This window comes from Amblyomma mixtum, chromosome 4 (genome assembly GCF_055824585.1).
Source record: "Amblyomma mixtum isolate Tamu chromosome 4, ASM5582458v1, whole genome shotgun sequence".
In the NCBI taxonomy this organism is placed as follows: Eukaryota; Metazoa; Arthropoda; class Arachnida; order Ixodida; family Ixodidae; genus Amblyomma; species Amblyomma mixtum.
The window spans coordinates 67,593,632-67,606,139 of NC_143015.1; the positions used below are offsets into that span (position 1 = coordinate 67,593,632).

Below are 12,508 nucleotides of genomic sequence, written 5' to 3' on the forward strand. Positions count from 1 at the left end.
GTGCAACTATTTGTTAACACTGCTTTCTAAGGTTGAAACCATCAGTGAAATCATGGCATAGAGAAATAAATGTCGAAACCAAAAACTGAATTATTACAGAGGGAATATTATAGAGTATGTTGGTTATTCGTCACACAGAAAGGATAGCGCACTACCTATACAAAGGACGATGCGAGGACAGGACAAGCGCCTGCCCTGCCCTCGTCTCGTCCTCTGCAGTTACTGCGCTATGTTTTCTGTGCATATTATTGTCACTTATGTTGCGCATGTTACGCAGGCAGTTGCAAGATTAAAGGACTTTTGACATTGCAGGATCGCTTTTGGAGAAAGACCCGTTCTAAGAGCCGCTTTAGTAACCGGTGCCGTGGAGCGGACGCCAACAGAAACTTTGATGTGGGCACATTTTGCAGTAAGTAATGCTTCATTCGAGCATGGCATCATTTCATCTAGCATACTGCAGTACTAGACAGCAAGAATACAAAGAACAGCTCGCAAAGTTTGTCGGGAGTTTATATGAATTTTCTCTCCAAATAAGCGCTCCAAATAAGTCGCGCATGCAATCTTCGTCCACCTGTTCCTGCCGTGCAGAAGAAAGAGCGAGAACCATTTCACTATGCGCCAAAGTTTATTGGTTGTCAAACATTGCCAAGCAAACTGCTGTTTTTTGTGTAAATGGATCGATTAATTAATTAAGTGACTAAAGGAAAGTATCAAATACAGGCAAGCAATATAGACTGGCGCATACTAACAGCCTCTGCTGTCGTCGAGGGAGTTGAATCCAAGTCACAAGATACTGCTGCATTCACTGCATTTCACTTTGCATGACCGTAAGTTTAATATGAGTCACAAAATATAAGCAGGTTAATCAGGCCCCACAAAATATATAGTTCTCTGCCTTGCCCACAATATATTACGCGACGATCTAGATCTTCCTAATATAGTTTGAGATATTCCAGAATAAAAAAGCCTTCATTGCCAGAATGATGGCAAGAAAATCTTTGCCTTCCCTCAGACCAGTGTGGCTGGTTCAAACGGCAAATTGGGATGACCATATAAATTATACAAAACACCTCAAACAAGAAGTACAAGTAAGTTGAAGCTAAGGACAATGGACCCAAGACATCGTGCGGTTTTTTGAAATGCCAATTCTCTAATAAATTATGCAAAAACAGGGCGTACAGACGGGGACGAAAGGAAGAATACACAGGAACAAGCGATGACTCTCAACTAAAGTTTAATAGCAGGAAACACGCTTATAAAAGGAAACAGAGAACAAAAAACAGTAAAACCAGAATGCACGTGGTACTAAGTGATATCGAGATATACAACATCACAGTCGCGCAGGAGCAGGGATGGTTTGCTGACACACAGTATTGCTTTGTTTGTTATATTGTCACGAATATTACACAGCACACAGAGACACAAGAACTGCTCCAGTCTGCCGAGCGGTCACCAGCAAGAAGACGAACCACTTCTTCTTCCTCGTCACCAGCGAGATGGCGAAGCACTTCTTCTTCGTCCACTTCTGAGCTGTATCATTGCTCCCTCCCCTGCAGCATCGCCTCGATGCGGGCCGCTTTCACAGAGGGGAAAATGGGTTAGGCACGAAAGTGAGACACAGCTATCACGACACACAACCGGCGGCACTCAGCGTCAAGTACAATCAGCAGGACGGTCGTGGTACGGCTTCATACGAACGACGTGCACAACATCCGGATGCGGTGGTCTGCGCGAAGGGCGGCCTGGGGTTGCCGGTGAAACTTCGTACGTCACGTCGCTAATGCGGCGGAGAACTCGGTAAGGTCCGAAGTATCGGCGCAGTAATTTTTCGGACAACCCACGGCGACGAACTGGTGTCCAAACCCACACATGGTCGCCTGGTTCGTACGTAACAAATCGCCGTCCGAGATTGTAGCGGTCAGCGTCGGCGTGCTGTTGACGGTGTATTCGCTGCCTGGCCAGTTGACGTGCTTCTTCAGCCCGCTGAACGAAAGTGGCGACGTCAAGATCTGGCTCTACGTCACACTGAGGGTCGACGGGCAACATGGCATCCAAAGAAGTAACAACTGGACGACCGAAGACAAGCTGGAAGGGCGTGAGCCGCGTTGTCTCTTGCAGGGCCGTATTGTAAGCGAACGTTACGTATAGGAGAATTTGGTCCCATGTTTTATGCTCCAGATCCACATACATGGAGAGCATGTCGGCCAGGGTTCTGTTAAGGCGCTCTACCAAACCATTTGTCTGTGGGTGGTACGCTGTTGTACGCCTATGGCTGGTGTGGGTCAGATCTAGGACTGCCTGAGTCAAGCGGGCTGTGAAAGCAGCTCCACTGTCAGTAATTATAACCGCAGGAGCGCCATGACGCAGCACGATGTTGTGTACAAAAAACGTAGCCACTTCGACAGCAGTTCCGTTTGCAAGCGCCGTTGTCTCAGCGTACCGCGTCAAATAATCCGTCGCGACAGCAATCCAACGTTTTCCAGTGGATGACTTCGGAAAAGGGCCGAGTAGGTCCATTCCCACTTGTTGGAAAGGCGTCTTCGGGGGCGCTATGGGATGAAGAAATCCTGCGGGTTTGAAGGGAGGAGACTTACGGCGCTGGCAGTCGCGACAGGTTTTGACGTATGTCCGCACTGATGGAAGTAATCTTGGCCAGTAGTACCTCTGCCGAATCCTCGCTAAGGTACGACTGACCCCCAGGTGGCCGGCAGATGGTTCGTCGTGGCAAGCGCTCAAGATATCAGGTCGCAACTCGGACGGGACTACGAGCAGAAATGTTGCAGTGTTGCTCTCAAAGTTGCGCTTGTAGAGGACGCCGTTCTGCAGAGTGAAGGATTTGAGTCCACGAAGAAAAACACGAGGAATGCGGGGACCGTCGCAGCCTTCCAGGTACGCGATGAGCGGCGCTAACTCTGGGTCTTCCCTTTGAAACTGCGCCATATCGGTTGCGCTAACAGCACCAAGGAAAGAGAAGTCTTCAGTGATTTCCGGGGAAGCAATGTCCACTGGCGCGCGTGATAAACAATCCGCATCTTGGTGCTTCCGCCCCGACTTGTACACGACCGTTACGTCGTACTCCTGCAAACGGAGGCTCCACCTCGCCAACCGCCCAGATGGATCTTTGAGGCTGGCCAGCCAGCATAACGAGTGGTGATCACTGACAACGCGAAATGGTCTTCCGTATAGGTATGGGCGGAACTTACTGATGGCCCAGACTACCGCAAGACATTCTTTCTCAGTCGTTGAATAGTTGCATTCCGAGCGCGAAAGTGTACGGCTTGCGTATGCGATGACTCGTTCGGCGCCATCCTGCCACTGTACCAGGACCGCCCCAAGGCCTACGTTGCTAGCATCAGTGTGTATGTCAGTTGCTGCGGCGTCATCGAAATGGGCGAGTATCGGTGGACGTTGCAGGCGGTGGCGGAGCTCCACGAAAGCATCCTCTTGGTCGCTTCCCCACAAGAAGGGTGTGTCGTCTCTGGTCAGTGCTGTTAAGGGTTCAGCTATTTTGGAAAAATCTTGGACGAATCGTCGATAGTAAGAGCACAGTCCCAAAAAACGGCGAAGGGTCTTTTTGTCAGTGGGACGCGGGAAACTGGAGACAGCAGCGGTCTTGTCGGGATCTGGGAGAACACCGCGCGCGCTGACAACATGGCCGAGGAAACGAAGCTCCTCAAAACCGAAATAGCATTTCTCGGGCTTGATCGTAAGTTGCGCACATTGGAGCGCCCGGAGCACTGTGCGCAGCCGCTCCAAGTGTTGCTCGAAGGTGGGCGAGAAAATGACGACATCGTCCAGGTATACGAGGCACGTCTGCCACTTGAGCCCAGACAAGACAGTGTCCATCATGCGTTGGAAAGTGGCCGGCGCTGAGCATAGTCCAAACGGGAGCACCTTAAATTCGTATAGACCATCAGGCGTCACAAAAGCAGTTTTCTCGCGGTCTCGCTCGTCCACCTCTATCTGCCAGTAGCCGCTTTTGAGATCCAAGGAGGAAAAGAACCTGGCATCACGTAGTCTGTCGAGTGCATCATCAATCCTGGGGAGCGGGTAAACGTCCTTTTTCGTCACGTTGTTCAGTTTGCGGTAATCGACACAAAATCTCAGGGTGTTGTCTTTCTTTTTCACGAGGACTACCGGTGACGCCCATGGACTTGTCGACGGTTGAATGACATCGTCGGCGAGCATTTCGTCCACTTGCCTTTTAATGGCTTCGCGTTCCGTCGAAGAAACGCGGTATGGGCGCTGGCATACGGGTGGTGTAGTCTCGTCGGTGATAATGCGATGCTTTGCGACAGGCGTACGACCGACCCTGGAGCTTGTGGCAAAACAACCCGCGAAGTCGGTTAGAAGCGCCGAGAGAAGAGCCTTCTGCTCAGGCGCCAAATCGGAATTGATTCTGACGGACGGAAGGACAGGGCATGGTGGGGCCTGGTCTTCAGGGCTTGTCTCCAGGGCGCACACTTGAGGCACCACAGCGAAGTCATGCAGGAAGGCGACAGCCGTGCCCTTGGCGAGGTGCTGCAACTCGTTGGCAAAATTTGTAAGGAGCACACTAGCACAACCGTCTTGTAGTTGGACGAGCCCGCGAGCGATGGCTACTCCTTTCTCGAGCAGCAGGGGTACGTGGCTATCAGCGACACCTTCGTAGTCGTGGAATAAATCATTCCTCACGAGAACTAGCACACTGGACCGGGGTGGCACCATTACGTCGTCGTCAACAAGTCGCGGAGCAGTGAACCGTGAATCGTCTGTGTCAGTGCGTGCCACGGCCCGTTTCGTCGAGAACGTGACCCGTGATTCGTGGAGGTCAATGACAGCACCGTTCGTGTGGAGAAAGTCAAGACCGAGGATCAAGTCCCTCGAACACTCACGGAGGACTACAAACTCGCCGACGTACACAAAACCACGGATATCGACACGGGCTGTGCACCTGCCGGCAGGGATAATCAGGTGACCCCCAGCAGTGCGAATGCTAGGCCCCGACCACCCCGTCAATACTTTCTTCAGTTGTACGGCAAGGGCCAGGCACATGACAGAATAGTCGGCACCAGTATCCAGCAAAGCGGTCACGTCGATTCCGTCAATTTTGACGCACAAATCGGAGGTAGCGCGTCGGATGCTGTCGCTACTCGCTCCCGGAGAAACATCGTCGCGTGGTAGTGGCGCAGGAGGATCTTCACAAGTCCCGGCATCAGCGGCCTTGCCTCCAGAGGCCGCTGGAATCAGTTTTCCCGGCGTGGACTGGGAGAACGGCGTCCGGAGTAGCCTGCGGCTTGACGGGGGCTTGGAGAACGGTAGCGTCGCGGCGACGGTGATCGAGCATCCTGGTGGCCTGACGTGATGCGGTTCTGGCGCGACGACAGATGGAATGCTATCTCCTGCGGTCGTTCCCCGTTCTGAGGGCACGGGTCGTCCGGTGCGAAACCACGCAGGCCCACGCGGCGGTATGGGCACGCCCTGTAGAGGTGACCCGCCTCGCCACAGTGATAGCAGAGGGGCCGACGATCCGGGGCACGCCACACTTCACTCTTTCGCGGCCGCTGATAGGCTGGCGGAGCGTCACCACGAGGGGAGCTCGACGAGAGCACTGCTGGAGTCGCGGCAGTGACGTCGTACCCAGGGGCCTGGCGCAGGACGGACGCATACGTGGGCCTTGCATCAGGCTGGCGAGGAACCTCGGAAATCTGGTGCTGTTGTGCTGCCAGGCGCACCTCGTCCCGGACGACTTCGCTCAGTGGCGTGAAAGATGGCGTCTCGGACGGCGTACGGAAGGCCTGCAGTTCCTCTCTGACGACGGATCGGACCAGCTCGCGTAGAAAGGCCGCGTCGATACCGGGAGGCATGGAGATGGGATCAGGCCCGAAGGTGTTGACGTCGCGATTGTACTGGCGGGCTCGCTGTTCCAGCGTCTTCTCCATAGTTGCCGCCTCGGTGAGGAACTCTGCCACAGTGCTTGGTGGGCTGCGCACGAGTCCTGCGAAGAGCTCTTGCTTGACACCCCGCATGAGGTGGCGAAGCTTCTTGTCTTCTGTCATGTTGGGATCCGCGCGCTTAAAAAGGCGAGTCATGTCCTCGTAGTACATGCGTACACTCTCGTTGTGGCGCTGGTTGCGCGAGTGTAACGCAGCTTCTGCTCGCTCTCGACGGTCTGCATTCGGAAAAGTGGCTTTAAGATTGCGGCAGAAAGCTTCCCAGGACGTAAACGAAGCTTCATGATTTTCGAACCATGTCCGAGCCGACTCTTCAAGTGCAAAATAGACATTGTGGAGCTTACGGTTGTCACTCCAGCCGTTGTAACGGGCAACCCGTTCGAATATCTCGAGCCAATCCTCGGCGTCCTCGAACACGTCGCCATGAAACGACGGGGGTGTTCGTGGCTGATGACAGAGGATGTGCGCCGGGAGCGTGGTCTCAGTTGCCATGGCAGCTGGTGCCTCCGAAGGCCGGGTTTGCGTCGCCCTGGTTGCAGCCGGAAGGAGTCCAAATTCAGGGGACGCTCCACGGAGGCGGCGGCCGCGGCGCTGGTGAACTGGGGTGAGATCCGTATTGGTCGGTAGCCTACGCGGGTCTGGAAGCGTACCCCGCACCTCCACCAGATTTGTCACGAATATTACACAGCACACAGAGACACAAGAACTGCTCCAGTCTGCCGAGCGGTCACCAGCAAGAAGACGAACCACTTCTTCTTCCTCGTCACCAGCGAGATGGCGAAGCACTTCTTCTTCGTCCACTTCTGAGCTGTATCAATATTATATGCCTCAATGATTTCCCTGGTGAACTGGTCGGGGTGTTTGTACAAAATGTCAGTACAATGCAAGGACGGAAAACAGGATTGACACTCTCGGCAATGATCAACTAGATTAGTGGAGCGATTAGATTCTAATGAATTGAGATGTTCTCCGAGACGTGTGTTAATACAACGTTCCGTTTGCCCAATGTATATCTGATTACAGGACAGCGGGATTTTATAAACTACCCCTTTGGAGCAATGCACAAATCTTTTATCATGCTTAACAGCACAGGACGCTCCAGATTTCTTGCATATCTGGATATCACTTAGCAACACGTGCGTTCTGGTTTTGGGTTTTTTTGTTTTCTGGTTCTTTTTACAAGCGTATTTCCTGTGATTAAACTTTAGTTGAGAGTCAGCGCTTGTTCCTGTGCGTTGTTCCTTTCTTCCCCGTCTGTTCGCGCTGTTCTTGCATAATGTATCACCAAATTGCCCGCTTAGCTGTCCTCTCTAATAAAGTTTTTTCACTAGCTAGAAAGGAAAGGACAATAATGCTGCACACGGACTCTCTAATAGCATTAACTATTTAATAAACTTTGTTGTTCTGCTTTCCCGGGCGGCATTAACTGCAAATAGCAAAATCACCTTTGGCTCCAGGCTACTGCTAAAGACTCTTGCTTGCGTTTGCTTCATTATGCCATCCTTCTGGAATTGACCATCCATAAATTTTGTTAATCTTTTGATACATTAGCACAATGTCATTATTTTGTTGCTGGTGTCGGGATCATCAACACATCATCTTTATTTCCTTTCAGAAGAACAAAATCAGCGAGTTTGCTTAAGTGCTTAGAATAAACATTTGGTGAATAAAAAGTATTTATTGGCGCATTTATTATTATAAGTGTCCTTCAATGTATTGTCTACTGAACAAAATCTCTGTATAATATCCTTGCATTTTTTTGTACTTATCATACTGTGTTAATGTTGTGATTATAATGGCATACTTTACCCACATTTGTTTCAATTATGTGACTTACCTTCTTGTTATGCTCAAATTTGTATTGCACTTCCGTCGACTGCAGAGGGACAGAGGCCTCGTCAGGCACCACAGCCTTTAGCCTCTGCCCCTGCAGCAGATGCTGTAACTGCTCTGCTGAAATAAATCTTTTCAATCTTTTCAATCTTTTTTTCCATGTACGTTGAAAGCATAGAATAATAGTCAGCACTGAAGCCAGGAATACACAGATATTAAGTGTAAGGCTGAACAATGTAAACTAAGACCCTGCTTGGATTACCCGGGGTTTTAAAGGCCAGCACTCACAGCCTGCCGCTTGTGCTTGTTTCACGCAATCGTAGGCTGCCTGGAATTATGTACAAAGCCCCAAAAAGCACGCGTAAGGGAAAATATCATTTATTCCACAAGTTTCATCAGCCAATACTGCACCGAGATGATGTACAAAATATGCATGACTGCATTTTATTTACAGATGCTAACGCAAAGTTTACCTATGCTTCATTTTCAGATCTGGTAAAACTACACTTAGTTATCAGCACGAAGCAGCCACTAAGCGATAAGCTGAATTCTCGATTGTCAGCTGAGCGCTCTGCTAGCTTAATGAAGTGGGAAAGCAGACAATTATGATATCAATATTTTCGGTTCGGAAAAGATTCAGGCGAAGGAAATTAAATAAACAGATGTGGTGGCTTCTCAACTAGGGTTCAGAAGCTGTATGTCGATTTGTGTGTCGTGTATGGTCCTTACCCTTCTAATTGTTCTATGCTTTTCAGTTTACACATGCTTTCTGTCTTCTTTGTTTATATGTTGTTGCATGTTGCTATTTTTATTCTTGGCACTTACATTATGAAAGTCATAATTTTCTTAAGATACCAATCATGCTTAGGGCTATATGCATCGAAGATATCAGCACTGTTTTCTCTCAAACAGTATTTTACGGATGCGTTAAAAATTTTAATGGCCGGTTTTAACGTCCCGAAGACTGACATGGAATATGGGAACGCCGTAGTGGAGGTCTGCGGGATAAATTAACATGACCTGCGTTATTTGTCGGCGCCCACATCGTACAGGATACGTGCCTTTACGTATATTGCCTCCATCGAAATACGGCCACCGCGACCGGTATCGAACTCGAGACCTTGCGATCAGCAGCGGAAAACCGAAGCCTCCGAGTCACTGCGGTGGGTACGCTAAGCGAAGAGAGCAGAAATAAGCTTCATCGCAGTTTATTAAAGAAGGGACCCACGGTCATCCGAAAACATTATGTCGCAACCTACATGGCCTTGTAGATATTGGAATTATGGCGCAAAACCTCATCAGTCTAGTATAAAAATTGCAACAGCATGGTAAAGTGTTTACGCTATTTACCTATTTATAGAGTTATCAGATTCAGTATTCGCATTCTCACATGCAATCTCATTCAATTTAACCCGCAAGCTCTCGCGGTATCTGCTGTGCGGTTGACACATTAAGGGGACAGGGTAGGTCCTATTCTTGCCATGCATTTTAGGCTATGTTCGTGACCTTTTTTCTCACGATCTGCTGGGGTTAGAACATTAACATTGGTGGCATTGTAATCAGCAATGTTAGGTAGTGTTACTGAACTAGGATAATTTCTTTTTAAAGGTTAGTTTTTTTGTTATCTTTTTTTTTTACTGGACCCACCAAATTTTGGAGCTGTAATCTGCAGTAAATAGCCTGTAAATAAAAATCATCTGCAATAATAGTTAGAATCCTAGTTCAGTAGACTATCTGTAATGTTTGCTCAATGTCTGGAAAATTTTATCTCCCTTGCGCCTGTAGTTTCTTAAAAAAAGGGTCAAATGCAGCAAAATTTGGTGTTTTCAGATAATTGGCTTTGAAGTGGAAGAAAGAGCTTTATTGCAATATAGGACTATAGAAACAAATTCTCACGCATTTTTTCAATAGCCACCAGCACGGTAGTCCCCTCCATCATCAACACTTCTTTTCTGCGCTAGCTGCCTTGTTTTCCGGGCCTCCTTAGTGACCAGACGTGTAGCCCTCTCTGCAAAGCACAGTCGCCGCCGGTCAGCTTCGCGCAACCATTGGACTGTAAACCGTCCTGGAGAAACTCCGAATGACCTCAGAATCTCGGCTCGAGCAATGCTGCCATCATTGAAAGTTAGCACAACATCCATTGTCGCTATTTTCAGCGTCTTGAGACCAAGAAAGACATTTTTCGGAGCACGCTCCCATACAACGTTGTTGAACGCCTCATTCGTGTTCTGTGTTTTTCCATGGAGACATTTCCGGAGAAGCTCAGGCTTTGAGAGCTGCTGAAACACCGGCTTCACTGCTTCAAGGACCGCTGCCGGGAGGGAATCCTTGTGGATGTAAGGTTCTCCATTCATCTCGCTCTTGTTGAATGGGCACCACGTGTCAGGACCCTTTGGACACAGGTCATGGGAAGGAGGAGCATCAGTGGGGGCCATATGAAAATAGGTGGCCCATACGGCCTTCCGCATGTCGTCCAAGCTCCCAACATGTCTCCTAATGGCCAAGCCATAATATGTCTGAAGTTTGTTGATCACTGTATCAGTCAAGCGTCCTCGGCCAGAGATAACTTTTCCGTCTGGCAGCTTGTTTCCTTTGTTTTCTTTTTTGAGTCTTCGCAACCGGGTCCCCATCCTTTTTTGAACGTGGCCAATGCACTCTAGCTTTGAAACTTCAACATGGTCTCCATATGGCTTTGCTGCTTGCACAGCAAGGAAGCCTTTGCTGTCCCCGTCTCCTAAATACTTAGTGTACCGAACACCGTGTAGTTGCTTGCTCCTTTGAAATATACGCAAAGCTCCTTCGGTCTCCATCCCTCCACTTGAACCTTCATAGTTCCGTTGGCAATGATGCTTGTCTAGGTCGGCACGAGAAGTGGCTTTCGATATGCACATTGCGCAATGTTTCGTCATTACTTCCACATCAATGATCTTGCCAGAGTCAACACTGGTTGCGGACGCTATGCCGTTATTTGAGGTGTGCCCTCGCTTCTGCCAGCTTCCGTCAAGAGCCACAGCAATATCAGTATCTCCGTCATTGAGGTCCGTTGCTTCTTTAGCTGCGCATTCCATTGATCTTTCCGCGGCGGCGGTAACATGATTCAATAGTTCATCATTGTACCGCGAAAATTTTGTGGGTGGTTTTGGCAAGTTGAGCATCGCACACAACGTAGTCCCGGCAGCTGCTCCTTTTCCTATGCATCGCAACGCATAAACAATACTCACATTGAATTCGTAAAGGCCCGATGTTGTCCGTCTCGATGTCTCGAACCGGTGTGCTGAGGAGCACTTTACACACTGCAGGGAAAACGTGCAAGCAACTCCTTTTCGTGCAGCGTCTTCAACAAGCTGAATGTCGCCACCACACGCTTTACACGCACAGCTTTCGGCAACGGCACACGAGAGAAGGTCAATGTCAATCAGGCCATAACCGCGGTCACTGTCACTTGCCTTTAGGTTCAAGCGTTCTGCCGAGTGCGAAAGCTTCGATGCAGACGCGCACGTGGTGGCCGCGGCGCCCACTACTGGGTTGTGTTGCAGAGAATTGGCGTCATTGGAGATCGACTTATGCCGGTTTCCGTAGAAGAGACGTTTTTTAAAGCACTTATTTGGCTTTGTCATTGCATTACCGCTAAATAACCAGCACAAAGGTATAAACAAACTCGTATGTCCGCGAAAACACGCCGAAACACGAGCAAAATGCCGCGCGTTGCGAGTAATCCAGCTGCGTCTTAGGATTCGTTTGGCTAACTGAAGTATGGTAGCTAGGTTTTCACTGTTGCCAGATGAGTGACTGCCATATCGCTAAACGTGACAAAAAATAGGCGCTGAAAAAAAAATTTTTTTTTAGCTTAGGAAAGGCACAGATCCCGAGCATGTGTCAAAGGAGGCGTGGCTGGATGCTGCGTAGGTTTCGAAAAATGTTGATTTTGAGGTAAATATTTCGCGTGTGCGCAAATGAAAGACTGGGCTATGTTAAGGAAAGAATAGAGATTTTAAATTACACAAAAACAAAAAATCGATACTAAAGTTTCGCTCAATTAACGAAGCGAATATGTTCTTTTTCTCTTCTTTCTTCTGCACCGGGGGTGCCCCGTCTGAGACGGCTTTTGGGTGACTTGAAGGCTGAAGGTCTATAGGAGACGATACTCGGCAACAACTGAGAATTTGCTGGGGATATAACTTGAAGCTTTATGTACAATAATTTACATATATATACAAGTTGAGCAGTGAACACAACAACAACATGGAACTGGCTAACATTTAGGGGAGGCCCCTACTCGGCATAGCCGAAGATGCGTTACATCTAACTCCGTAGCCCAGAACCCCTTTCCCGGGCTCCGGGACCCAGTTTTAGAGACACATGGGCCCGACCCACATTCATCAGCATCCAATCGTGTCAAACTCTTAACACGATTGGTTATTAGCCGTGTGGCCCGCCCTCCAACTTCCTTAAGGCAGATAACTCTCTCTCAAATGTACATATTGTAAAAAGGGCATCATTTTCACTTAAAACATAGTACATTCCGAGAATTCACACACATACGGATTGGCCCCCTGGTTTACGCGCCCCGCCCCACACTTCCACCGTATTACACAAACTCTCTCCCCTATGAAATACACAGCAAAACACATAAAAAACAACATGTCAAAACACTTCCACGGGTACGTCTGTCTCCCCAGTACCCGTGACCTTGACGATTCCCGGAACTAGGGCAATTACCAGCCCCAACCCAGCTGCGACCG

The 12,508-nt window shown here is 49.2% G+C and overlaps 2 protein-coding genes across 2 annotated transcripts in view; one reads left to right on the plus strand and one right to left on the minus strand.

Moving 5' to 3' along the window:
• The window catches only part of LOC149346751 (zinc carboxypeptidase-like), a 50,454-nt gene that overhangs the window by 25,251 nt on the left and 12,695 nt on the right, over nucleotides 1–12,508 (plus strand). Inside the window, exon 8 of the mRNA XM_089585442.1 lies at nucleotides 313–409. Coding sequence (XP_089441568.1) covers nucleotides 313–409 — 97 coding nt within the window. The remainder of the gene's footprint in view (nucleotides 1–312; nucleotides 410–12,508) is intronic.
• Nucleotides 9,671–11,487, minus strand: LOC149346752 (uncharacterized). Its single transcript, XM_089586018.1, has one exon. It carries the CDS (start codon nucleotides 11,381–11,383, stop codon nucleotides 9,671–9,673), a length of 1,713 nt encoding a protein of 570 aa, XP_089442144.1. The 5' UTR covers nucleotides 11,384–11,487.

What these genes read in the sequence shown, in the direction of transcription:
- LOC149346752 (XM_089586018.1), bottom strand. Translation starts at nt 11,383, where the DNA reads ATGACAAAGCCAAATAAGTGCTTTAAAAAACGTCTCTTCTACGGAAAC.